At 42.5% G+C, this 27,983-nt stretch overlaps 1 protein-coding gene, 3 non-coding genes and 1 pseudogene across 11 annotated transcripts; all 5 read right to left on the minus strand.

Annotated features, from left to right (window-relative positions):
* On the minus strand, positions 1 to 27,963 carry LOC121579122 (stonustoxin subunit alpha-like). Of its 8 annotated transcripts, none has more exons than XM_045224210.1 (7): positions 27,692 to 27,963; positions 27,077 to 27,162; positions 26,729 to 26,769; positions 26,420 to 26,469; positions 5,404 to 5,499; positions 4,679 to 4,783; positions 1 to 1,856 (listed from the first exon to the last, which is right to left on the minus strand). In XM_045224210.1, the coding sequence occupies exons 6-7, from the start codon at positions 4,770 to 4,772 to the stop codon at positions 1 to 3; spliced, it is 1,950 nt and encodes a 649-aa protein (XP_045080145.1). In that variant the 5' UTR covers positions 4,773 to 4,783; positions 5,404 to 5,499; positions 26,420 to 26,469; positions 26,729 to 26,769; positions 27,077 to 27,162; positions 27,692 to 27,963. The 8 variants fall into 8 exon arrangements, 6 of the variants coding, with proteins under 6 accessions (XP_045080145.1, XP_045080144.1, XP_045080146.1 ...); XM_045224209.1 differs by having other exon boundaries at positions 26,729 to 26,772; XR_006002873.2 differs by lacking the exons at positions 1 to 1,856; positions 4,679 to 4,783; positions 5,404 to 5,499 and adding exons at positions 25,403 to 25,608; positions 25,848 to 25,884; positions 26,138 to 26,198 and having other exon boundaries at positions 26,729 to 26,772.
* On the minus strand, positions 25,689 to 25,766 carry LOC121580410. Its single transcript, XR_006003065.2, has one exon. It is a non-coding gene; the product is annotated as a small nucleolar RNA SNORD65 (small nucleolar RNA).
* On the minus strand, positions 25,989 to 26,064 carry LOC121580408. The gene has a single exon (XR_006003063.2). It is a non-coding gene; the product is annotated as a small nucleolar RNA SNORD65 (small nucleolar RNA).
* LOC123492253 lies at positions 26,281 to 26,352 on the minus strand (annotated as a pseudogene).
* Positions 26,585 to 26,659, minus strand: LOC121580409. The gene has a single exon (XR_006003064.1). It is a non-coding gene; the product is annotated as a small nucleolar RNA SNORD65 (small nucleolar RNA).
* Positions 27,964 to 27,983: the final 20 nt, after the last annotated feature.

The raw sequence follows: 27,983 nt of genomic DNA on the forward strand, positions 1-27,983 counted from the left end.
TCAACCACATAACCAGATGACTGCAACATCGTCTCCCACCATGGTAGGAATGTCCCAGTTCACTCTGATACGTCCCGATTCTATGCTCTTCTCTGTGGGTGGTCCAGGGGGGCTACATGAACGGGTCCTGAAGTATTCTGTCCAGTCACTGGAGAGGCTCACACCAGGTCTACACACCGCCTTGCAGCTAAAGCGGTACTTTTTGTAAGGGTCCAGATGACTGATGGTGACCTGGTTAGTTGTAGCATCAGGTTTGACCTCTGTCCACTCAGAGTCAGCCTGCTCAGCCTGGTACAAAACCTGGTATGACTCCACAGAGGTAACACCAAGGTTGGGAGGGTTGACTTGCAAGTGGACACAGTCATGCTCCAGACTCTTGATGGTGGGGACACCTGGCTTTGATGGCAGCTCAAACTGTGGACTCAAAAGTGTCCCTCTTTCGTAGACATGGATGGACGACGCAGTAAGGAGTTTGTTTGGCATTGATGCAATGCAGAATGCAATATTTTCTCTGCCTTTGTTTGACTCTTTGAAGTCTAGGAACAGATTTATGGTTTGCCTGGTTAGGGTGGTTACCTCCCCCGAGCGAAACCACTTTTCTGCTGCAGATTTCCCAGCTGCGTTGGGGTTGTAAGGCAACTGAGAACCAGCACTCTTTGATTCCTCCAACAAGTACTTCTCCAAGTCTCCCAGGTACTCCTCTTCCTCCTTCAAAGATGACAATGCAAAACAAACGACATAATCATTAGCTTGATCAAGCACTATTTTATCAAAGTCACCCTTTGATGACACAACTTGAAACTCTTTCATTATGTCAAGGTAGGAACTGACAACATTCATCTCTCTCTCTCTGTCATCCAGGTACGTGCTCATAAGGTAATTCTGGAATGGAGAGCATTCCTTGTTGTTAAGCATTGTTATCAGCTCTTCTTCCTCCATCCCTCCTCCTCGTATTGTGGGAAGGACCTTGCAGAGGCTTTTCTGGAACACCAGCTTGTACTCTGAGCACAAGTCCCTGAACTTGTTGAGCTTGGCTTTGATTTCAGGGAACTTGATAGCCATGTCTTCCTTCATCATGTCCTGGCATTGTACATCAGTATTGTCCAGTCCGTCCAAGATTCGCTGTGCGCGACGCACCAGGCTAACACTGATCTGCCTGACTAGCTGGGCAGCTGCAGAGTCCAGGTTCTTGAGAGGATAGAGCCAGACGGTCATGGGCACAGCGTGTTCTCCGTTCTCCCCTAGCAGACGTGGCAGGCCAGTATACACCCTGATGGCATCTTCAAATGTGACAGGGTTGTTTTCTAGTGCAAAATCACCATGGAAAGTGCAGTTGAATTTATTGGCCTCCCTCTGCTCTTCCTCACTCATCTTCAACTTTGCCTGCCCTTCTATTGATATGAGAGGGATCTTTTTTATCATGGCCTGCAGGTTTCCTTGGATGTCCTGGTGGTTTTCTCCTGAGGAAACCTCTTGGTCAAAAACGAAAAAGGCCTGCGCTCCGTAGAGCAGGGCAGTCACCACATGGGTTGCAGAGCCCTCTTGTAAGACATTACAGTGTTTCACATTTCCTGCCCCCAGGTGGTCCATGGTCAGCTGCTCGAAGCGAGTGATGGTACGGTACTGCAGAGAAACCCTAGACTGACGCTTTGAGGTCTTTTTGTCATGTAGGAATTCAGCAGAACCTTTTACACTGACTAAGCCACCAAGAAAACTGGCCTCAAGAGATGCAGACACATTCAAAGCTTCTGACTTTGCTTCACTTGTGTCTGAAGCAATGATTTTGAAGTCAGTGTTTGGTTGTGGACGGACATTGATGTGTTTCTGCAGCATCTCAGAATCCCAGAGAGTGATACCTGCAGTTTAAAAAGAGAATGACCAAAGAATGTTTACTGTGAAAATAATACTCCAACGTGTACATGTATAATTATTTCTATATGTAAACATGGTTTCATTCAAATAACTAATTGAAGGTAAATATTGAACTCAAAGTAAATATTCTAGGTGACATGACACCCATAGTTAGAAAACCTAAACCTCCTACACTCTCAGAAGAAAAGAGTGCTATGTAGCACCAATTGTCCTTGTAGGAGAACCAGTCTGGAAATGGGTTCCAAATAGAACCCTTTTCAGGTCAAATAGAACCTGGGTTACAAATAAAGGGTGCTATTTGGAACCAGAAAGTGTTCTATCTAGAACCTTTTAACAGATGGTTCCCCTACAGGGACAAATGGTGCCACATAGCACTCTTTTTTTCTGAGAGTGTATCTTTGCCATTGATCACTTCTACGACAGTATTACTACTAAATGACCACTTCAAAAACGACTTGCATGCCATCAGCCGTTTGTTCCAAGTGCGTCCTCTAGCTTTTCTTACTCTGTGGAGACCATAGAGATGTACCAGAAAACTCATCTCTCTTTGCAATAGCCGCTTCTGTTACAGCATCATAGAGGACTTTAGTGCCCAAAAGCCTGTTTTAGCATGGGCAGCACCATTGAGGACTTTCACCATTTTGAAGTAGTCAACTGGGCGAGACTTCCTTTGGGTTAAGGAAGGATTACATAATTCAATCTGGGTCCTCAGGAGGGATCAGACAGAATATAATCACTGCCACCTGGTGAGGTTAGCATAGGGCTAATGTATGCCATGTTATCTGTCCCCTGTAGCTCAGTTGGTAGAACATGGTGCTTGCAACGCCAGGGTTGTGGGTTCGTTTCCCACGAGGGGCCAGTATGAAAATGTATGCACTCACTAACTGTAAGTCGCTCTGGATAAGAGCGTCTGCTAAATGACTAAAATGTAAAAATGTTATCTGATGGGACCAGATACAAGTTAGCATTGTGCATGTAAATCGACAATTTTAATTAGCCGAGACACATTTTGAGCTGGATTAACTGTTTACATTTAAATGTTTGCTTATGTACACAAGTATGGCCCAAATGTCTTCTTCAACTTCTATGAGTGTATTAGCAGTTTGTAAATCAACTGAAAAGGTGCATACCATCACCTACTGTGCGGAGTGTGTATAGTCTGAACTGGTATAAAGCCCAGGTTGGTGATTTACTGACACCTGCAGTTATGGAATGTTTGCTCAGGAGCAGTGGCGGCTCCTGAAAAAATTCTCAGGGGGGGCAATTTTTCTGATGATTTAGGTGACCTACACACATTTTTAAAAAGATATGTCCAGCAACAACATGAAGACAGGGGCAGCATATAAGTCAATACTGATATACACATTACTTGCTTCAAAAAGGCCTCATGGTTGAATTGGAAATATGTGCACCTGAGCAAGCAGGAGCTTTTGATAGAGGCTACTGAAAACATTGATGCAAGTTATTGGTAATAAGAAATTTTTATAGACTTCCATATTCTGCCCTCTTGTATAGATTTGTGAAAATGAACAGTGATAGACATTTTGCCTGAAAACAGAATTTGAAAATAATTTCTAGAAAAGGTAAACACAGCTATCTGTATGGCTTTGTAAATATGAACAACCATATTCTGGCCAATTGTATAGATTTGTAAAAAAAATTGTTTACTTTTAAAAAAATGAAAAATAACTATTTTAAACAACATCAACTGTGAACTGATTTGGGCGTGTGTGTGTTAAAGAGACAGACAGGGAGGGACAAAGAGAGAGAGAGGCTACATTACTTGTACTGAAACTGTTCTCTTCTCTCTTTCAATGCAGCAAAGCGGTCAATGACTTTCTCATTGAAATCAGGCATGCTGAGGACTAGTTTACTAGTTACTTTTTAGCTTGCTGCATGATCAAATTCAGCTGATCGCATAGCAATGCACGTAATGGCCTTTCTTGAAATGCTCACGCACCTTTGCCTTCTCTCGCCTCATCACACTGGCTCCATCGTAAGCTTGCGCAATGAGTTTGACTTTCACGTCGTCGGCAAAAGACCGTCCAGTCTCTCCAAAAGCACACTGGCGATTGAGACTGAGGTTGATTCCGAGATGGGAAGGAACTCAAAAAGCGCTCCTGCACTTTGTGGTTGTCTCTTTGATGTGAACTTCTTTCAAAGAGACAATCGAGTTGCACTGAACGCTATAGCCATCTTGATAGTAGTACGTGAATTGATTGATGCTGCTACCCGCTCTTTTCTTAGTTACGTTCATGGTTACGTTACGTATGACGAAAGCGCGTAAGTGCAAGCCCTCAGAAACCCATAGAGATTGTATTGAAAGCTCTGAAATTTGAAAAAAATAGATTTTACATGAGAGGCTATGAGAGACTTCTGGGCGATTTTCAACCTGACTGAAATCGCCCCAAAACGGGCGGGGCCATTTGAAGCACGACTTTAGCCTGATTGGACATTTAGTGGCAGATCAGACCAGACGTCTAGATTACAACACTGATAACTACTGTTGCCGTGATATAATTGATTAGAAAAAAAATCCCTTGCTTTTCCCGTTTGGCAGTGCGTCGCCCATATCGCCCTAATGAACACACCGCCCCTGCTCAGGAGTGCAATTCATTGGCTGACCCCTCCTGCTGATTCTTCCTTAATCCATAGAAACTACTTTAAAATGGTGAAAGCCCAAAATGGTGTTCCCCGTGCTAGAACAGCGTGCCCTCTATCCAACTCAATGGTGGAAACACTGTCAATGAATTTAAGATAATCAATATGCATTACCTCCAAACCAAATAGTAATAGTTTCCTGTACCTGGAATGAGGACATCCCTGCGACAGTCATACAGCATCCCCAGCTGGAAGGGTCGGCCCAGAGCGGCTAGCTCGATGGTCTCAGAGTCGGACATGACTCACTGTTCTGAAAACATATCAGAACTGGGGTTACTTCAGCAGCCACGGTATTAGAAAATTGCAACAGATCATTTGGCCGTTGTTAGGTTCTAAATAAACGGAGTAAAACCAACGGACGACTAGGGAAAGCTCAAACCAAGTTTATTCACCCACTGGGTCAAACAGCTGAAAAGATAAAGACATGTTTCCACCAGCACAAGTATTTATACCCTCCTTTAGGCGGAGTCTCCTCCTTGCACCTCTAAACATTACATCTTTGTTGCTAGGAAGGAAGTTAAGTGATGTGTGTAACAAAAGTGTTCCTTCTCCCTTCATCTGACCTGACCTCTGCCCACATTCCTCACTAATTCACAGCTATCCAACCGTATCAGTGACCACAACTAAATGATTGCCTTTTCCCTTACTTAGTCACTTTCCAGACCCCTACTTCTTATCCAACCTCCATTGACCCCCACCATATACATTCCTCATACATGTAACCATTAACTTCTAGTATAGCAGGTATATCAAACTACAACCCAACACAGTCAACATAAAATCATAGTTTATTTTCTCGTTGCCCAGGCAACGCAGCGTGTGTAAATTATAACTAATACAGTATGTTATGCAAACATCTGAGTCACTCACATCTTTGTCCGCCAGTCTTCTGTTCTTTCTGAATGGGAAGAGAGTTCTGGAGCCCTAACGGTTGGCGCTCTTATTTCTTTGGAAAAACCTCTTGAACTGCAGAAACAAAACAAAGACTCACTGTACATGTTGATGGCTTTCTGGCGGACATAATACAGTCTTAAAACGATCCACCTTAGGAGTTGACTTAAGTAATGTCCAATTGTCAAAAATAGAAAAACCTTATTTACATAAGTACATAAAATCATGGTTGTTGTTTGTTACGGTCTCTTTGACTATCCTCTTCTGTTATGGCCTGTTATGTTCTTCTGGCGTCTCTCCATCACATCCTATTGTTGTGTTGCGGTCTCTCTGTTTTGTGTCTCCCCCCATCATCTACTCTTCTGTTGCCATCTATCTCTGTGTCTTGTCTGGTGGGCCTCTTTAGTTTTGCAATCCAGAATGGCCAAGGGGATACTGAGGTAGCTTAACTTGTTTTGGGCCTGTGTCTAGGTCACCTAAATCCTCCTCTTCCCTAACATTTGCCCCTGGCTGCTGCCATTCTAAGTGCTCCACTGGACTGCTGTTATCATCTGTCCTCCTTCTTGGCTCTGAAAGGTAGCAAGGAAGAGGTGCAACACGTCATCAGATAGATTTAAAGGGTGACTGCCCTTCCTGATTTGGCCTCGTTTTAGATTTGGTTCATTAAGAAATGCTAGCGGCCATGACTGAATTCAACCGTAAGTTGGTTTCGGGGTGTGGTTTGATGTGGGTGTGTTCGCAGGTGGGAAGAGTTAGCCAAATTAGTTTGTCAATTACCTTCAGCTGGCTGGTGTGCGACCTGACTTTGGATAGCCTAGCTCCAGGACTAGTTAGGGACCGTCAATAAATGACACAATGTAAATAAGACAATATATTGATGTTGCACACCTTTTAGTTCTCATTAAATGCTTTCAATATTTGTATATGCATTCATACAATTTATAGTTGTCATTTGGAGCTATTGGAATCTTTACGTATTATCTCATGTACTGTACTTGTGTAATTTACCTATGGTCCCTAACTAGCCCCATAGGGATGTCCAAAGTCAACCCAAATTTACCACAGGCATTACGATCGGGATGTGTGTAGCTGCATTCCGAATTGATGATTACTTGTCTGCTGCCAGCTGTGGTCATGTGATTGAAACATGCCCATCTTTCATTTATGTTGTAATGAAGTCACGACCACTAGTCTCACAACTCAGTTTTGGACGATACTGACTTTTACCAACATTTTCTATTTACACTTTGTAGTCTATTGACAGTAGAATACTTTTGACTCATATCGATGCCACAGGCTGTTTTCTAAATGATATGTTTTTTCAGGGGCAGTTGTTCTTTAAAGTTACTGTAACTGTTCACCAAACCCACTGTTGGGTAGTATTGCGGTTTTGGGGTCACGGTTTGGTTGCGGTACAGCGGGAAAATAAAATGCCAACAGTTAAATCAAGTTAATTTGTCTATTTAGCTAAATACGCACAATTAAAAAGCACCCTATTTGTGGCCCAAGTCCAGTTTCATTCACAGTGTTCCTGGCATCGTCTGCTGTGTCAGGAATTGTTATGTTGGGCCTCAAGTAGAAGTCTAAAAAGTTGGACCTATTCCGAAATGGACCTGGGGCGTTCCCACCCGGACAAATATGCATGAATACATTTTCCAATATAGAGACCCGTTCCGAACAGACCCGAGGACAACCAGTTCCGTATAGACATGATCTGATCCGGGAAGAGCAGAAATCCATTTGTAAGCTACTTTATTAACCAGAGCTGATACAGAGCGAGGGAGAGCAGGCGGAGGAGGGGTCTTGCGGTGTGTGTGTGCTGTGAGCGAGTGCCACGGGACCAAGGAGGGAGAGACAGAAACCAACCATAACAAGCCGACTCGCGCTAGAATACAAACTTGTAGCTTGTCATATATTGGATGATAAATATCCTAGCTGATTATTTAGTACCTGTCTTGACTGCATCACACTGAGAGAAGCTAGTTGGCTAAGACGGCTAGCTATGTTAGCAAGCTAGGCTAATTGAGTCTGCATGGGCTTTCCTGACATAGTTAAAAATTACACCGTTCAGATGATTAAATAGCAACCTACCTGGTGGCTCTTGGTCGTTGTACCATACACTTACTTCCATTTTCCTTTGATTAGATAATCTCCTAATTTGCTTCACCCGTTGCTTTGCCACACATGGAGGCTCTATGGACTGACTGTAGTGGCATTTTGATGACTAGCGATGGCCGACAAGCTACACACGCCACTCTGGGCCATTCTCGTTGAGCAGTGGAGAACATATTAACGTTTTATCCACAACTCTGTCCATCGCTGTTGTAATCGGCAGGGAAACCAAAATGTTCCCAACCTGGAGATTTAAACGATGGAGGCTCATCCAATTTTGGTTTTTCGAGCCCACCACGCGCCATCTACAGGCTGTGCCTCACAAAAGCAGAATTTGAAATCCGCCAGTTAATATTATAATGTTGATTACAACGTGAGCATAGGTTGTAGTTGTTTTAAAGGAATAACCTACAATGTTTTTTCAGCTTTGCTCACGAGGCAGTGGCATACAACGCAGCGTTATTGTTTTTAAAATGTTTTTTGTATTAATTCAGGTTCACAGTGCGGACCGAACCGAGGTCCCTGTGCCTAATGGGTTGGTATATATATACCTGTACCGTTACAACCCTATCCTAGTATACTGACAGAACCAGGGCAACTCAACTGTAAAGAAACATTCAAATGTTCACATAACAGCACAACACAACTCCAAACACGACAGGTAAGAAGCTACATAGCCCCCTAGGCTATATGAATATAAAGAGACTTGATTCAAAGAAAATGGACTTGTAGAGTAGAATAGAATGAGTTATAAGACCTTGTCAGTTCTACCAGCTAATGTGAGATGTTTAGATTACATAACATTTGAGGACACAATTTAAGGGCCGATGTATTTAATGTTATGTTCACCTATAATCTAACCACAAAGCTGGCCATCTGTTCCCCTCTGTTTCTGGCTGCCCTCCCCCTTCTTGTCTAAATTCAAGTTGGTTTATTTGTCATATACAGTGGGGAGAACAAGTATTTGATACACTGCCGATTTTGCAGGTTTTCCTACTTACAAAGCATTTAGAGGTCTGTAATTTTTATCACTTCAACTGTGAGAGACGGAATCTAAAACAAAAATCCTGAAAATCACTTGTATGATTTTTAAATAATTAATTTGCATTTTATTGCATGACATAAGTATTTGATCACCTACCAACCAGTAAGAATTCCGGCTCTCACAGACCTGTTAGTTTTTCTTTAAGAAGCCCTCCTGTTCTCCACTCATTACCTGTATTAACTGCACCTGTTTGGACTCGTTACCTGTATAAAAGACACCTGTCCACACACTCAATCAAACAGACTCCAACCTCTCCACAATGGCCAAGACCAGAGAGCTGTGTAAGGACATCAGGGATAAAATTGTAGACCTGCACAAGGCTGGGATGGGCTACAGGACAATAGTCAAGCAGCTTGGTGAGAAGGCAACAACTGTTGGCGCAATTATTAGAAAATGGAAGAAGTTCAAGATGACGGTCAATCACACTCGGTCTGGGGCTCCATGCAAGATCTCACCTCGTGGGGCATTAATGATCATGAGGAAGGTGAGGGATCAGCCCAGAACTACACGGCAGGACCTGGTCAATGACCTGAAGAGAGCTGGGACCACAGTCTCAAAGAAAACTATTAGTAACACACTACGCCGTCATGGATTAAAATCCTGCAGCGCACGCAAGGTCCCCCTGCTCAAGCCAGCGCATGTCCAGGCCCGTCTGAAGTTTGCCAATGACCATCTGGATGATCCAGAGGAGGAATGGGAGAAGGTCATGTGGTCTGATGAGACAAATAGAGCTTTTTGGTCTAAACTCCACTCGCCGTGTTTGGAGGAAGAAGAAGGATGAGTACAACCCCAAGAACACCATCCCAACCGTGAAGCATGGAGGTGGAAACATCATTCTTTGGGGATGCTTTTCTGCAAAGGGGACAGGACGACTGCTCCGTATTGAGGGGAGGATGGATGGGGCCATGTATCGCGAGATCTTGGCCAACAACCTCCTTCCCTCAGTAAGAGCATTGAAGATGGGTCGTGGCTGGGTCTTCCAGCATGACAACGACCCGAAACACACAGCCAGGGCAACTAAGGAGTGGCTCCGTAAGAAGCATCTCAAGGTCCTGGAGTGGCCTAGCCAGTCTCCAGACCTGAACCCAATAGAAAATCTTTGGAGGGAGCTGAAAGTCCGTATTGCCCAGCGACAGCCCCGAAACCTGAAGGATCTGGAGAAGGTCTGTATGGAGGAGTGGGCCAAAATCCCTGCTGCAGTGTGTACAAACCTGGTCAAGAACTACAGGAAACGTATGATCTCTGTAATTGCAAAATAAAGGTTTCTGTACCAAATATTAAGTTCTGCTTTTCTGATGTATCAAATACTTATGTCATGCAATAAAATGCAAATGAATTACTCAAATCATACAATGTGATTTTCTGGATTTTTGTTTTAGATTCCGTCTCTCACAGTTGAAGTGTACCTATGATAAAAATTACAGACCTCTACATGCTTTGTAAGTAGGAAAACCTTCAAAATCGGCAGTGTATCAAATACTTGTTCTCCCCACTGTACATGAGTACACAGTGCAATGAAATGTTTACTTGCAGGTTCACCTCTCGACAATGCAACAATAGAGAAAGTAAGTAGCTAAATTAGTAAAAATAAAAGCTCAAATTATTTCACCAATTTAATAACGGGAAGTTCTTTACAAATAGTTACATAGCCTATATGGAAATAACAGACATGAGCTAAGCATGTTTACCTGTAGAATAATATATGTTATAAGACCTATGATTCATTTAATTTTGTCAGTTCTACCACCTCAACATTGCTCATTTAAAAAAAGGGTTAAATATGTTGTAGTAAAGTTCAGCTTCAGTCCACAGGGGGGCACTGTTTCACTGTCAGAAGATATGAGCTTCAGTCAGAAAAACATTTGCTTTTCGGTCTCAGATAGCTACAGAAACGAAACCCATCAAATACACTCGCCGGAAATAAATACTTTTCCTAATATCATAACTTATATCAACATCCTTAGCTTGCCCATTCACTAAATATAGTGTTAAATAACTCAATGACATCCAATACCTTTAGGATACTGAACGCTAACGCTCGCTTATTAGCATTAGCCTACCCTTATTGTGATGGAGACTAGTTAGCTACCACCAAACGTGGCTAACCTTTGGCTAACTCTGCTGCTGTACTGACTTTGTGGCTGTTCTACACTATCCACCTCATTCACTACTCAACCTGTTCACTTTTTTTTTCCTCTTTCAGAAGAAATTCAGAATATCCATATTTGCTGTGTTCTGCTGAGGTGTTTTACTGAGTGATGACATGCATTGTGAAATCTCGACCAATCACAGCAAGCACTGAGTCAGACCAGGGGCTTCTTTCAGTGCCTGCTACTGCAGTATATTGGATTGTTTATTTTAGTCATTAAAATGTGCATAGAGCAAGTGATGTGTAGTTATGGAAACTCAGACTGAAATGTAAAAAATAAAAATAATACCATCAAAAGGGTCAGGACCAAAAACATCCGGGGCCAAAAACATCCGGGGCTTAATCCCAGGCCTAATGACACCACTGGCTAACATACTGGGTCTGGTCAAGATACATGGACATTTGATAGAAAACATGCCTTGCATTGAATACCGGCCTATAAGAGAGTTGAATGTAAATAAATCCTGAATAAACTGTTGGGATTTTTCTGTCTCAGGTGTGAAGTGCCAGAAGAGATCGGACAACAAGGCATCAATAGAATATATTTATTGCAATGCTACAGAGGCTTCTATAGATATTGACAGGCATTGGTTTTGAAAAGCATTTGGCGACAGCAGCCACGTAAACAAAACCAGAGACTGTTAACAGGGTTATAAAACCACTATGTCATTTAGGTGAACTATCCTTTTAACCACATCATTTGGGGGAAATAAAACAGGCGGTGCAATTGTGGATATTAAAAGTTTACAATGATTATGTGCTTTGTCCAATAATTCATTTTGTGGATAAATTAAACAATTTATGCCCTTGTCTGTTTAATATTTGGAAACATTTTATACAGTTTTCTGATCTCCTTTTGCGATCTCTTTTTCCTGCCTAATCCTCGTCCTTTCATCTTTCTCTCGCTCTCTATTGTGTTCCATTAATTTCCGTCTTTCCTTCTCGAGCTCCTGTCTTCGTTCTTTTTCCATCCTTTGTTCTGTTTCCATTCTCACGTTCTTAGCAAGGAGTTGCCTGTAATCCTCTTCAGTCCTTCTCTTTTCCTCCTCCGCTTTCTGTTTCTCCTTCTCCATGTTCTGTTTTTCCTCCTCCGCTTTCTGTTTCTCCTTCTCCATGTTCTGTTTTTCCTCCTCCGCTTTCTGTTTATCTGTTCTGGCTTGATCGCGGTCTTTCTCTGCCTTATCCGCTCGACCTTTTGATGCATCTCCACCCATTCTCTTGTAGGTCTCTGAGTTTCTTAGAGATGAGATATGAAAATAACCAAAAACAGACAGTGAATGCTTTTGCTCTCAAAGCAGCACATTTGTACTGTATATTTGGTACCGTTTCTTGAAGAAAATATGTGCCTGCTTCGACTACGTTTTTTGATAAATGTGTGTTCTTAGGCTCAGTAGAATCTATTTGTGATAAAATATGCATCTCAACTCTGATCTACCAGCATGACTAAACAGGATGGTCGAACAAGGCTAACTTTATTATGTTTCTTTAAAACCGTGAGACAATATAACTGCCACCAGCCTCTGTGTTTCTAATCTAGAAACACTATATAAACATTTGTAAATAATTTGTTCTTAATTGACTTGCCTAGTTAAATAACGTTTAAATAAAATTGTTTGTGTAAATCCAGTTTCTCATCTGGTCGTTCAAGTGAAATGGTGTTGGGAGTGTAAAGTAGTAATCATGCCGTCTTCCTCTGAATCTCTTTCCAAGTTGGTGAAGGTGTAAATACGACATGATTGCGTTCAAGTGCTTTTGAAGTCACAATAATTATTCAGTATGGTCAAACTAGTTAGGCTTTAGTAAATTAATAGCATAAAGCTTATTTCATTATTCAATGTTTTTAATTATTGTCATTGCATCAGGGAAAGCGTTTTCGCTTGAGGATACCCCGATACCTGGCTTGATAAAACTAAAAAACAAGTTAAAAGCTTGAACAGAAGCCAGTTAATTAATAAATCAACTAAAAACAGAACAAACAGTTCTGTAAACTATATACTCAGTTTCAATGATATCCGTAATGGCATCAAGTCTATTGTCAAACATTGGCCCATAGGCTCCTCTTTAAATTCTGCCTTCCAGAATCCACCCTTACTCACCTATAAACAATCAAGAAATCCAGCAAACATATTGGTTAAATCAGACGTGGTCAGAGAGAGAAGAGGCATTCATAAAAGGCTGCTTCCCCTGTATATCTTGTATCTCTTGTAGAACCATTAGTTAAATATAATTTAAATACAAATTTCCATAAGGATATTGTCTAACTTTGTATGCCTTCAGACTTCTAGGACCTATGAGATGTATAACTTGCACTACTAAAGGATATATTTATATATGTTAGTGTTCTTGTAATAAGATTTATATTGGCATGTCTAGATATCACCTCGCCAGTTGCGAGACACTTTATTTACATTTACATTTTACATTTACGTCATTTAGCAGACGCTCTTATCCGGAGCGACTTACAAATTGGTGCATTCACCCTATAGCCAGTGGGATAACCACTTTACAATATAATTTTTTTTAGGGGGGTAGAAGGATTACTTTATCCTATCCCAGGTATTTCTTAAAGAGGTGGGGTTTCAAATGTCTCCGGAAGGTGGTGAGTGACTCCGCTGTCCTGGCGTCGTGAGGGAGCTTGTTCCACCATTGGGGTGCCAGAGCAGCGAACAGTTTTGACTGGGCTGAGCGGGAACTATGCTTCCGCAGAGGAAGGGAGCCAGCAGGCCAGAGGTGGATGAACGCAATGCCCTCGGTTGGGTGTAGGGACTGATCAGAGCCTGAAGGTACAGAGGTGCCGATCCCCTCACAGCTCCATAGGCAAGCACCATGGTCTTGTAACAGATGCGAGCTTCAACTGGAAGCCAGTGGAGTGTGCGGAGGAGCGGGGTGACGTGAGAGAACTTGGGAAGGTTGAACACCAGACGGGCTGCGGCATTCTGGATGAGTTGTAGGGGTTTAATGGCACAGGCAGGGAGCCCAGCCAACAGCGAGTTGCAGTAATCCAGACGGGAGATGACAAGTGCCTGGATTAGGACCTGTGCCGCTTCCTGTGTAAGGCAGGGTCGTACTCTCCGAATGCTGTAGAGCATGAACCTGCAGGATCGTGTCACCGCCTTGATGTTAGCGGAGAACGACAGGGTGTTGTCCAGGGTCACGCCAAGGCTCTTTGCACTCTGGGAGGAGGACACAACGGAGTTGTCAACCGTGATGGCGAGATCATGGAACGGGCAGTCCTTCCCCGGGAGGAAGAGCAGCTCTGTCTTGCCAAGGTTCAGCTTGAGGTGGTGATCCGTCATCCATACTGATATGTCTGCCAGACATGCAGAGATGCGATTCGCCACCTGGTTATCAGAAGGGGGAAAGGAGAAGATTAGTTGTGTATCGTCAGCGTAGCAATGATAGGAGAGGCCATGTGAGGATATGACAGAGCCAAGTGACTTGGTGTATAGGGAGAATAGGAGAGGGCCTAGAACTGAGCCCTGGGAGACACCAGTGGTGAGAGCACGTGGTGCGGAGACAGCTTCTCGCCACGCCACTTGGTAGGAGCGACCGGTCAGGTAGGACGCAATCCAGGAGTGAGCTGCGCCGGAGATGCCCAGCTCGGAGAGGGTGGAGAGAAGGATCTGATGGTTCACAGTATCAAAGGCAGCAGACAGGTCTAGAAGGACAAGAGCAGAGGAGAGAGAGTTAGCTTTAGCAGTGCGGAGAGCCTCCGTGACACAGAGAAGAGCAGTCTCAGTTGAATGACCAGTCCTGAAACCTGACTGGTTTGGATCAAGAAGGTCATTCTGAGAGAGATGGCAAGAGAGTTGGCTAAAGACGGCACGCTCAATAGTTTTGGAAAGAAAAGAAAGAAGGGATACTGGTCTGTAGTTGTTGACATCAGTGGGATCGAGCGTTGGTTTTTTGAGAAGGGGTGCAACTCTCGCTCTCTTGAAGACGGAAGGGACATAGCCAGCGGTCAAGGATGAGTTGATCAGCGAGGTGAGGTAGGGGAGAAGGTCACCGGAGATGGTCTGGAGAAGAGAGGAGGGGATGGGGTCAAGCGGGCAGGTTGTTGGGCGGCCTGCAGTCACAAGTCGCAAGATTTTATCTGGAGAGAGAGGGGAGAAAGAAGTCAAAGCATAGGGTAGGGCAGTGTGAGCAGGACCAGCAGTGTCATTTGACTTAACAAACGAGGATCGGATGTCGTCAACCTTCTTTTCAAAGTGGTTGACGAAGTCATCCACAGAGAGGGAGGGGGGGATTCAGCAGGGAGGAGAATGTGGCAAAGAGCTTCCTAGGGTTAGAGGCAGATGCTTGGAATTTAGAGTGGTAGAAAGTGGCCTTAGCAACAGAAACAGATGAAGAAAATGTAGAGAGGAGGGAGTGAAAAGATGCCAGGTCGGCAGGGAGTTTAGTTTTCTTCCATTTCCGCTCCGCTGCCCGGAGCTCTGTTCTGTGAGCTCGCAATGAGTCATCAAGCCACGAAGCTGGAGGGGAGGACCGAGCCGGCCGGGAGGATAGGGGACACAGAGAGTCAAAGGATGCAGAAAGGGAGGAGAGGAGGGTTGAGGAGGCAGAATCAGGAGATTGGAGGGAGAAGGATTGAGCAGAGGGAAGAGATGATAGGATGGAAGAGGAGAGAGTAGTGGGAGAGAGAGAGCGAAGGTTGCGGCGGCGCATTACCATCTGTGTAGGGGCAGAGTGAGTAGTGTTGGAGGAGAGCGAGAGAGAAAAGGATACAAAGTAGTGGTCGGAGACATGGAGGGAGTTGCAGTGAGATTAGTAGAAGAGCAGCATCTAGTAAAGATGAGGTCAAGCGTATTGCCTGCCTTGTGAGTAGGGGGACGGTGAGAGGGTGAGGTCAAAAGAGGAGAGGAGTGGAAAGAAGGAGGCAGAGAGAAATGAGTCAAATGTAGACGTAGGGAGGTTGAAATCCCCCAAAACTGTGAGGGGTGAGCCATCCTCAGGAAAGGAACTTATCAAGGCGTCAAGCTCATTGATGAACTCTCCAAGGGAACCTGGAGGGCGATAGATGACAAGGATATTAAGCTTAAATGGGCTAGTGACTGTGACAGCATGGAATTCAAATGAGGAGATGGGTTAGGGGAAAAATTGAGAATGTCCACTTGGGAGAGATGAGGATTCCTGTGCCACCACCCCTCTGACCAGATGCTCTCGGGGTATGCGAGAACACATGGTCAGACGAGGAGAGAGCAGTAGGAGTAGCAGTGTTTTCAGTGGTAATCCATGTTTCCGTCAGCGCCAGGAAGTCGAGGGACTGGAGGTTAGCATAGGCTGGGATGAAGTCAGCCTTGTTGGCAGCAGAACAGCAGTTCCAGAGGCTGCCTGAGACCTGGAACTCCAGGTGTGGGGTGCGTGCAGGGACCACCAGGTTAGAGAGGCAGCACCCACGCGGTGTGAGGCGTTTGTTTAGCCTGTGCGGAGAGGAGAGAACAGGGATAGGCAGAGGCATAGTTGACAGGCTGTAGCAAATGGCTACAATAATGCAGAGGAGATCGGAATGAAATGAACTAAACATCTGGGAAAGGAGAGAGTAGGGCCTCCCTCACCAAAACTCCCAAATATAACTCACCCAACTTCCACCTCAAACTATAATTGTTTCACTGAACCACCCGAATAAAAACTCTCCCAACTTCCACTTTAGAAATTAGAATTGTTGTGAACTACAGCGGTTCAATGTTTCAAGGAATAGACTCAACTTACTTTATTCAGCTAGCTAACTATGACGCCATAGCTAACTAGCATGCTAGCATCCAATAACACACAGTTTAGCACCAATACTTGGTTACAACAAACTACCAATAGTGTGTTAACACACTAAACAGATAATTCGTGTCCGTGTCTAGTTCCTTTCATAACGCAGCAATAATTAAACGTTGGCTAGCTAGCACAAATATATTGTATTTAGCTGCTACAGTACAGCTAGCTGGTCATGTTGGCTAGCTAGCAATGTCTGCTGTGTTGACTTTGTTTGAAAAACGGCGGCGCTGCGAACAAATGTAGCTGGCTAAAAGAATATTGTATCTAGTTGCTACCGTTGCTAATAGCTGGCTAAAAGGCTAAATAGCTGGCTAAAAGGATATTGTATCTAGTTGCTACCGTTGCTAATAGCTACTCGCCAGCTAGTCCAGGAGGTGAGTTAGCTAGCTAGCTAGCATCATGCTACACCCGGCACCGCCGAATACAATGCTAACCTACAATAACTACCCACAACAGCCCACGATGCCTACCTACAATACCTAACTACAATCTAAATACATAATTTAAGCCTTATCCGACAAAGCCCAAGCTATGTATAAAGCCAAACTTACCCGACGCCAGCTGTCTGGGTGGCAGACAAGAAGACATTTGTCTTCTGCAATCAGTAGCTGTAATTAAGTACAGTAGCTACTAACTACCTAACGTTAATGCCTCAGATAATGAGGTTAGAAAAACAGCTGAATGGTAGGTAGCTAGCTGGCTTAATTACAGGTACTCTTAAGCGTGAAATAACATTGGAAACAACTATCCACCGTTGCTAAAAGTTACCAGTAGCTACCCGCTAGCTAGCTAGCTAGCTTTATTGGTCCAGGTAGTGGGTTAGCTAGCCTCGTGCAGGCTCTGCCGTATACAATACTTACCTACAATAACCTACAATAACTACCTAAATAAACTACCTACAATACCTACCTACAATCTAAATACATGGTTTAAGCTTTACTCGACACCATATAAGAAGCCAAGCTTACCTCCTGCTAGAGAAAACACAACCTCTCCCGACCACATATACACATTAAAATCATTCTATTAATGAATTGCGTTGCGTCTGGATCGAAAAAGTTCATATACCACGTAGACTGTTAAATAGCCATCACTAGCACATCAGAGGCTGCTGCTGCCTATTGAAATCACTGGCCACTTTAAGAAATGGAACACTAGTCAATTTAATAATGTATACATGTCTTGCACTACTCATCTCATATGTATATACTGAATTCTATTATATTCTACTATTCTTAGTCCATGCCGCTCTATCATTGCTTGTCCATATGTATATATTCTTAAATTCCATGCCTTACTTAGATTTGTGTGTATTGGGTATACGTTGTGAAATTGTTAGATCTTACTTGTTAGATATTACTGCACTGTCGGAGCTAGACGCACCAGCATTTCACTACACCCGCTAAAACATCTGCTAAACACGTGTATGTGACAAATAAAATTTTATTTGATTTAGAGGTGACTGACAACAAATTACTCCAAAGAGCCATGTGTACAGGGGCGGTGTGTTCATTAGGGCGATATGGGCGACGCACTGCCAAACGGGAAAAGGAAGGGATTTTTTTTCTAATCAATTATATCACAGCAACAGTAGTTATCAGTGTTCTAATCTAGAAGTCTGATCTGCCACTAAATGTCCAATCAGGCTAAAGTCGTGCTTCAAATGGCCCCGCCCCCTTTGGGGCGATTTCAGTCAGGTTGAAAATCGCCCAGAAGTCTCTCATAGCCTGTCATGTAAAATATTTTTTTTTTCAAATATCAGAGCTTTCAATACAATCTCTATGGGTTTCTGAGGGCTTGCACTTACGCGCTTTCGTCATACGTAACATAACCATGAACGTAACTAAGAAAAGAGCGGGTAGCAGCGTCAATCAATTCACGTACTACTATCAACATGGCTAGCCTTCAGTGCAACTCGATTGTGTCTTTGAAAGAAGTTCACATCAAAGACCATTCAAAACGAGCTACTGTAACTGGAGTGTATGCTAGCGGTCATGAGGGAACATATTGTGGAGGAGGTGAAGTCGGCGAACTTCGTAGCTATCCAAGCTGACGAGACCACGGACGTTTCTACACAGATAAAGCTGGTGCTTGTGCTGAGGTACATAGATAGCAACCACAAAGTGCAGGAGCGCTTTTTTGAGTTCCTTCCCATCTCGGAATCAACCTCAGTCTCAATCGCCAGTGTGCTTTTGGAAAGACTGAACGGTCTTTTTGCCATTCAATGGGCCAGGAACGTCTGAATGCACTGGCCATGCTTTCCATGGAGAGTGAACTAGTCCTCAGCATGCCTGATTTCAATGAGAAAGTCATTGACCGCTTTGCTGCATTGAAAGAGAGAAGAGAACAGTTTCAGTACAAGTAATGTAGCCTCTCTCTCTCTCTTTGTCCCTCCCTGTCTGTCTCTTTAACACACACACGCCCAAATCAGTTCACAGTTGATGTTGTTTAAAATAGTTATTTTTCATTTTAAAAAAAGTTAAAAAATAATCATCTGTTCATGTTCATTTTTACAAATCTATACAATTGGCCAGAATATGGTTGTTCATATTTACAAATCTATACAATTGGCCAGAATATGGTTGTTCATTTTTACAAAGCCATACAGATAGCTGTGTTTACCTTTTCTAGAAATTATTTTCAAATTCTGTTTTCAGGCAAAATGTCTCACTGTTCATTTTCACAAATCTATACAAGAGGGCAGAATATGGAAGTCTATAAAAATTTCTTATTACCAATAATTGCATCAATGTTTTCAGTAGCCTCTATCAAAAGCTCCTGCTTGCTTGTTGTGAATTATGCTCAGGTGCACATATTTCCAATTCAACCGTGAGGCAAAAAATGTGGTAAAAGCTCTTGTTGATCCTGCAATCTGAACAAATACCAAGATGCTGTATTTTCAGCTGATATTTCATTTGTTTATGGAAATGCATATTGTTTATGCAGTGTTGAGGAATGTGAAAGAACACCCTTGATTATTTTTACAGTGATAACTTATTTTGCTTTTGTAAGCCAACACTTTTGAGATCAGTCAATAAATGCTTCTGGCATTGACTTATATGCTGCCCCTGTCTTCATGTTGTTGCTGGACATATCTTTTTTTAAATGTGTGTAGGTCACCTAAATCATCAGAAAAATTGCCCCCCCTGAGAATTTTTTCAGGAGCCGCCACTGCATGTGTATATACAAATTAAATTCTGTATCTCCACACGGTTTAAGCGAATAATTAGATTTCAGCTCCTTCCTATAAGCCACATTTAGACTGTTATACAGGAACACTGACCATAAACGATATGCAAAGTCTGATGAATTGGCCCCACATATTTATGAACGGCTTTGCCTGATGTCCTTTGTGGTAGGCTCTCTCATTAATTGATCCGATGTATTTAGGTGAGCGGACACCTGGGTCGATTGATTTGTGAGTTGCCCTTCCTGCCCGCTCCCATACCCTATAATTCTGTATATCTTTGTGACTCATTTCTATGCAGGTAGACCAGAACAGCCTCATCCCAGATTGGCAGATGAGCGGCAACCCTGATTAGAAGCTGCTCATCTGTTGTTCTTCACAAATGTTGTTTTGAATTAAAATAAAAGTGTACCTACACTAAAGGCTTCAAAGCCGAAACGTTTATTTATTTTTTTATTTTTGTCATTTAGCAGACGCTCTTATCCAGAGCGACTTACAGGAGCAATTAGGGTTAAGTGCCTTGCTTAAGGGCACATCGACAGATTTTTCACCTAGTCGGCTCTGGGATTAGAACCAGCGACCTTTCGGTTACTGGCACAACGCTCTTACCCACTAAGCTACCTGCCGCCCCGTGTACGCTCTGTGTACGCTCCCTGATGCAGTGGAAATAATTAAAAACATCGAATAATGAATTAAGCTTTTTGCGACAACTTTGAGTGCGAACCCCATTACGCCCCTTAGTTTGTCTGAATTAGTGGGTTTTACGCACCAGCAAAGCTTTCTGGGAGAGCGCGATGGTTCTTTTGTTCAGTAAATTATCCACATTATTAAAACTACAGTCTGGGATTGGTACATACATTTTTGGACATTTAAATTAATGACGCAGTATAACCATCAATTTGTGAAGAATATAACTTATAAATACATCACGAGCTTAGTACAATTCTCTTACCCCATTAGAAGCCAAAATAAAACGCTTATTTTGTTCGATTATTTTGTTCCATTATTTTGTTTATGGTTACAACTATAATGCAGATGTCATGGACTGTCGGTCCTGGCATCTAGAGCACTGTCTATAATTTGGGATAATTTACATTTCCCTAGCCCCATCCCTCTGTTGTATACCACAATAAGTGGAGGGACGGACAATTTGTTTGTTATTTCTCATAAAGTCTCAAAGATAAATTAAAGCTAGAATCTACATTTGGTGAAACAGCGCCAGCGCCTTTGATATTGTTTTCTTGATGAAACAGTGGAGAGGAGCGTCCGGCAGTGGGATTTTGTTTTTTGCAATGATGTCCGATGGAAAGAAAACAGTGTTCTTTGTTTAAAATAACTTCGTTGATGTAATATCCCAAACAGACGTGCCAGTTTCACCAAATGCGGATTGTCGCTTTAATGATTGCCCAGTAAAGGTTTTGCTAAGCAACCATTTAGGCCTACCATTTAAATGAAATGAGGGTAAGTAGCCTACCTTAAGTCAACGAAGCTTGCCGATGGATGTCAACCAAACAAAAATCACAAGTAGATGTTCAAAAAAGAAGCCAAGTATGCAGCATATGTCAGAAGGTATGAGATCTGTCTCTACCAAGATGTAGACCGGGGTGTGACACCCTGTTTTATAGATCAAATCACAGAGTTTCTAAACCCAGAGGCGCAACATCCCGAAACTTCCAGGAACGCTTGTGAAATAGACTAAACAGAACAGGTCGGGGTTTGGGGCTTGAGAAGTCAATGAGAGAAGAGAAAAAAACTTCCTTAGTTGTTCATTTTATCGAAATCAAAAGGCACAACCTTGATTTGAGACAATTTCTTAAGTAGTTGAACATGTTATTAAGCCAACCTCGTGAAATTGATAAACTGGAACCTTTTCATTTTCGTCAAAAACAAGTTTATATCAAAGGACTGCCTTTGAGTTGACGGCCTGCACATGCGCAGTTCGGCGCGAGACGACCGTTAGACCGGATGACTTGCTTCTAAGCATGAGCCTTGCCAGCCAACGTCGCCATGACATCATCTACAAGTGTAGTCGGGGATTTCTATTGGAGAAGCAGTTTTAACTTATCTTCATACTGTACTGTCTTTGACCAAATCTCTCTTTCTTGTAATACATGTGACCACAACACTACTCTTCTTGTAAATCACATGACTAAACGTCAGCCTCTGTGGCTCTTAAACTGTAACATTGTATACAGAGTTCATCCTCTAGTGCACATGTGTCAAACTCATTCCACGGAGGGCCTAGTGGCTGCGGGTTTTCACTCCTCCCTTGTCCTTGATTGGTGAATTAAGGTCACTAATTAGTAAGGAACTCCCCACACATGGTTGTCTAGGGCTTAATTGAAAGGAAAAACCAAAAACCTGCAGACACTAGGCCCTCCATGGAATGAGTTTGACACCCCTGCTCTAGTGGATACAGACTGCTACTGTAGCCTAGTGGTGGTCATGGAGTTGATCTGATTAATTGAATTTCTGCTTTGTATGCTACTTTGAGTACAGTACAATTCCAGTACAATGCCCATGCACTGGTGGGTGAAAGTGAATATAAACTGTATTACATTGTCCTTACTGCATAGTAGGTTTTGATTGACATTCATGTAGGTACAGAATAACAATATAATCATTGGCGAACCGTGAATAATGGACCTAGGCCTTCAGTTGGGGAAATAGATTCCAATAGGGCCTACCTCATATCAAATACAAAAATCAAGAAATATTACAGAAACAGAGCATCACTTAAAGGGGAATGGAAACACTTTAGGGAGTAAATCTAAGCAAAGATGTATTCAATCCACTCATCTTAAACGTGCATTTAACAAAAACATCTCTATATTTAGTATTTTGATCGTGGACAATGTTTATTTGAGCTATGGTCAGCACCATTTTAAATTGCCATAGTAACAAATTACACCAGTACGTCACTGTCAGGAATCAGCTACAGTGCCAGTCAAAAGTTTGGACACACCTACTCATTCAAGGGTTTTTCTTTATTTTTTTACTATTTTCTACATTGTAGAATAATAGTGAAGACATCAACACTATGAAACACACATGGAATCATGTAGTAACCAAAAAAGTGTTAAACAAATCAAAATATATTTTATATTTGAGATTCTTCAAAGTAGCCACCCTTTGCCTTGATGACAGCTTTGCACACTCTTGGCATTCTCTCAACCAGCTTCATGAGGTAGTCACCTGGAATGCATTTCAATTAACAGGTGTGCCTTGTTAAAAGTGAATTTGTGGAATGTCTTTCCTTAATGCGTTTTGAGCCAATCAGTTGTGTTGTGACAAGGTAGGGGTGGTATACAGAAGATTTACCAAAAAGTCCATTATGGCAAGAACAGCTCAAATAAGCAAAGAGAAATGACGGTCCATCATTACTTTAAGACATGAAGGTCAGTCAATCCAGAAAATTAAGAACTTTGAAAGTTTCTTCAAGTGCAGTCGCAAAAACCATCAAGATGAAACTGGCTCTCATGAGGACCGCCACAGGAATGGAAGACCCAGAGTTACCTCTGCTGCAGAGAATAGGTTCATTAGAGTTACCAGCCTCAGACATTGCAGGCCAAATAAATGCTTCAGAGTTCAAGTGACAGACACATCTCAACATCAACTGTTCAGAAGGGACTGTGTGAATCAGGCCTTCATGGTCTAATTGCTGCAAAGAAACCACTACTAAAGGACACCAATAATAAGAAGAGACCTGCTTGGGCCAAGAAACACGAGCAATGGACATTAGACCGGTGGAAATTTGAGATTTTTGGTTCCAATATCTGTGTCTTTGTGTGACGCAGAGTAGGTGAACGGATGATCTCCGCATGTGTGGTTCCCACCGTGAAGCATGGAGGAGGTGGTGTGATGGTGCTTTGCTGGTGTCACTGACAGTGATTTATTTAGAATTCAAGGCACACTTAACCAGCATGTCTACCACAGCATTCTGCAACGATATGCCATCCCATCTGGTTTGCGCTTAGTGGGACTATCATTTGTTTTTCAACATCTTTGACCAATTGGGTTTCCCACAAAACACACCTCCGGGCTGTGGAAGGGCTATTTGACCAAGACGGAGAGTGATTGAGTGCTGCATCAGATGACCTGGCCTCCACAATCACCTGACCTCAACCCAATTGAGATGGTTAGGGATGAGTTGGACCGCAGAGTGAAGGAAAAGCAGTCAAGTGCTCAGCATATGTGGGAACTCCTTCAAGACTGTTGGAAAAGCATTCCAGGTGAAGCTGGTTGAGAGAATGCCAAGAGTGTGCAAAGCTATCAAGGCAAAGGGTGGCTACTTTGAAGAATCTCAAATATATTTTGATTTGTTTAACACTTTGGTTACTACATGATTCCATTTGTGTTATTTCATAGTTTTGATGTCTTCACTATTATTCTACAATGTAGAAAATAGTAAAAAATAAAGAAAAACCCTTGAATTAGTAGGTGTGTCCAAACTTTTGACTGGTACTGTATATACTGTATTCTATTCTACTATATTTGAGTTAATGCCACTCCGACATTGCTTCTCCTAATATGTATATCTTAATTCCATTCTTTTACTTTTAGACGTGTGTGTTGTGAATTGTTAGATACTACTGCACCATTGGAGCTAGGAATACAAGCATTTCACTACACCTGCTAAATACGTGTATGTGACCAATACAATTTTATTTCATGTTATTTATATTGGAGCTGATAGTGCAGGGTGAGGGGTGTCCTCATTGTCTTACGCAGAGGAGCGCATCATAGCCATAGGCTGTGTGATCGTACGGGGATAGCACACCTGAATATTGAGCCAGTCAAATTGGGTTTAGCCTAGATCTGTCAGCTCGTCCCCTTGTGGGTTCGGCTTGACGTTATTCTCGAAGAGGTCTTGAGCCTACTTGGCAGTGGAAAAAAATGCGTTGTGTCGTGCAAGGTCAAGATGAACGTTGCCAGGTGGATGAAGCCGTATCTCAGGTTGAGCTGGAATCTCACATCGTTGTAGGTCTCTCCGTTTCAGCAGCTCGGCACTCAGATCTGGGTAGATACTAATTCTCAGCATAGGTCAGAGCCCCTGATTCTGCTGCGAGGCAAACAATTTGCAGTTTGACTTCAAAACTGTTGATTTGTACAATCACACACACACAGAGATCCGTTGTGGACCAGTGCCGTGCACAGTGTTTATCAGCGGCGTGGGAGAGATACTGTTCTATAACATTACTCCTGCTCTCTCAGGTTGCTGATAAGGTAAGAAGTCATTGTTCACCTGACATCCATATAACATTCACATGATTAGTTCCCATTCATGCACAGGTTAACTGCAGATAAACAAAAAAAAGACCAGGGTTAAAACGTATTAATTTATTGACGTTTTAAAAGACTCCGAGACTATAGAAAAGACAGACAACACCAATAGCTCAGCAAAACGATGCAGAAACAAACATGACAATGAAAATCAAAGACTAGTCTAAAAACTACAATCCCCACAAGCAGGGTCTGTAGCATGACTTTACTGTCCTGTCAATATAATTAAAATAGCTATAAGTCCTAAAATGAAACCTTGAGGAACTCCAGTGAGATCATAGACCATCAGCAGTAATACATCAAGTCCCTTCAGTAAGGTAACTATGGAACCAGTTACATGCTGCTTCACCCAACCCATTAGAGGAGTCTTTGCAATAAATCAACAGTATCAAAGGCTTTAGGGAGATCAATAAAATGAACAGCACAAGACAGTTCCTTATCCATAGTTTTTACTATATCATTTAAAACCAGGGCTGCTGCAGAAACGGTGCCACGTGGATAGTAGTATAGATTTTTATGCAAGATCGTTGTTGATCTTAACACTGGCCTTTAGTGGCAGTTCTGTGTCAAGTTACCAGAGCAAGAAAGGCAGCGCCGACCATCTTGGAAACGCTTGACAACTCTTGGCACATGGAAGAGAATCTGAAAATGTACAAGTATTGTAAGAGTTTAAAAACCCATTTTAAAACATTGAACTCAGGTAAATAACTGCCACTTCCTGTGTTCAGAAAACCGAATATCACCACTAAAAAACAGTCAGACGGTAATTCCAGCTATTTTCAGTTTAGGATTCATCATTACCTCATCAGGACGCATAAAGAAACTCATACAGCATAGATATAGAATAGGGTTTCATCGATTCTGAAAGTGTGAGTGCTCACCTGGAGGATAGGTGGGAGTTGAGAAATCAGCAAGGGGCTGAGGGGCAACCAAACAGCAGACGAGGAAGACAGGAAATAAATCATCATTAGTCGAATGAAACCTAGAGTTATCAAATGAAAACGTTAAAGCATGTTCAAATGTCTCAGAAAACCAAAATGTCACCGCTGTACAATCTGCCGGTAATTCCAGCTATTTTCAGTTTAGTATTCATCATAGCATAAAACACAGGCGTTCCTTTCTTGCAGCTGACCATGTGAGGCAGCTTGAGGCCAGGGTGAACGTCCTTTACCTCAGCCTCCATGTCCAGTTCAGGGAGACCTTGCAGGGATGTTATTCTAAAGGGACACCACCTGAAAAGTAGAGAATCTCAGATCACAATATATGAAAATGTACTATTGTTATATAGGCAAGTTCCAAGTCACTGCCAGTCGTGTTCAGAAAACCCCAATATCACCACTGTACAACCTGACAGTAATTCTATTTTCTGTGTAGTACGCATCACAACAAAATTACATCTACCTAGAGAATGGGACAGGTGAGGTGTAGGCTAAAGTCTGCATGATCGGCTTACCTTACCAGGTGAAGTCTACTTGCCATCAACCCATTGGGGCGGTTTCACACCTGTTAAAAAAACAAACAAACAAAAAACACAAGGGTTATGACAATTTGAATGCTATCAACTATTCAGAAGAGTGGGAAACTAACTAAAGTAGATATTGAAGTAACTGCCTGTCATATTCAGAAAACAGAATATCACCACTTTACAATCTGCAGGTAATTCCAGCTATTTTCAGTTTAGTGTTCATCAGAATGAGACTAGACAGACACCAAGAGAAATGTCAAGGTGAAGCCTAGGTAGAGTGGGTGGGGGTTGTCTTACCTCTAGAGTCTCCTTGTCATCAACCAATTGGGGCACAGCCACTCCTTTTCAAAACAATCATAGGGTTTATGAGAATCTATTTGAAAGCAATTATCTCCTGAACATGGCTGAAGTTATCTTAACACAGCTGTTGCTCAGAAGTAGTTGAAATCATCAGTTGTTGCATCAAACTCTTCTTATTCAAGCTTTCATCACCGACAGCTGTGCCTCTATTCAAATCATTGATCAGAGGACTAGATGACAATTAGTTTAAATTATAAAACCAATCTCATTCAATTTGCCATTGAATACCCAACTAGACATTACTTGTTAGGCCTCACTAGCCAGTAAAAATCCAGTTGAATTTACCAGCCATGTGCGCAGTCATTGGGTGTATGGCTCCAGTTCATGCCACACTGGCCAGGTCCAGAAGGAGTGGTCTTCCAAATCTAGAACTAATGTACACTTTGGTTAATGCATGAGGACTATCAACAGGACTAGAATTTCAAAATAGTGTTAGCTAAAATAGAGGACTAGCTAGCTTAGCCAACTAAACTCAATGATTTAAGCTGGAGTTGAGCTACCACTGGGCGGACCAAAATGACGTTAACAAAAACTACTGACTTCAGGACCAAAAGAACAACATGCAATTACAGACATTTGTCTGTGTAATTGCGGGATATTCTTTGGGTGTTGAAATCAGTAGTTTGATAACTTCATTTTATGTTACGTCGGACCTCCACTGCGCCCACACTAGTCGCCCTTCAACTCCATCATAAAGCGTGTTGAGGTTAATCGGTTATAGCTAACTATGCACATTTCCATTGAGTACACTGGTTTTCCGTGTTCGTGGATCAGACGGTTAGTTAGCAAGCTAACAGTTTAGGAATCTTCGTCAGTTTCGCATCCACAAACTGTCAAAATCGACCACGTTAGTTATGCATTAGCAATTATTTCGGTAACATCCACGCCAATCATACTTACCCCGACATGGTTTACGTTTCTCCAGTTCCCCACGTGCATGGTTCTGCAAGGCCCAACCCTCCACAACTACCAAGCTAGCTGCTTGGAGCTAATTACCAGTTCAGGAGCATGGCAAGACTCAAGTGGCAGCAGTGTACCAATAACTAAACACTAATGAAGAACTTCTAAGATATAACTTCGACAATGAGGAAGACGTCATGCTTCTACAGGTAGATCACACGTCTCATTAGATGAGCGAGAATTAATGTGAGCATGTGGCTGGGGGGAGGTTCTCTTGGTGCGTTCAAGAGAA

The sequence above is a fragment of the Coregonus clupeaformis genome, chromosome 13 (assembly GCF_020615455.1).
Source record: "Coregonus clupeaformis isolate EN_2021a chromosome 13, ASM2061545v1, whole genome shotgun sequence".
In the NCBI taxonomy this organism is placed as follows: Eukaryota; Metazoa; Chordata; class Actinopteri; order Salmoniformes; family Salmonidae; genus Coregonus; species Coregonus clupeaformis.

Bases quoted from the DNA above. Each gene is read 5' to 3' on its own strand.
- LOC121579122 (XM_045224210.1), bottom strand. From the start codon at position 4,772: ATGTCCGACTCTGAGACCATCGAGCTAGCCGCTCTGGGCCGACCCTTC. The intron at 1,857-4,678 runs GTACAGGAAACT...TTTAAACTGCAG, and splicing joins CAGGGATGTCCTCATTCCAG to GTATCACTCTCTGGGATTCT.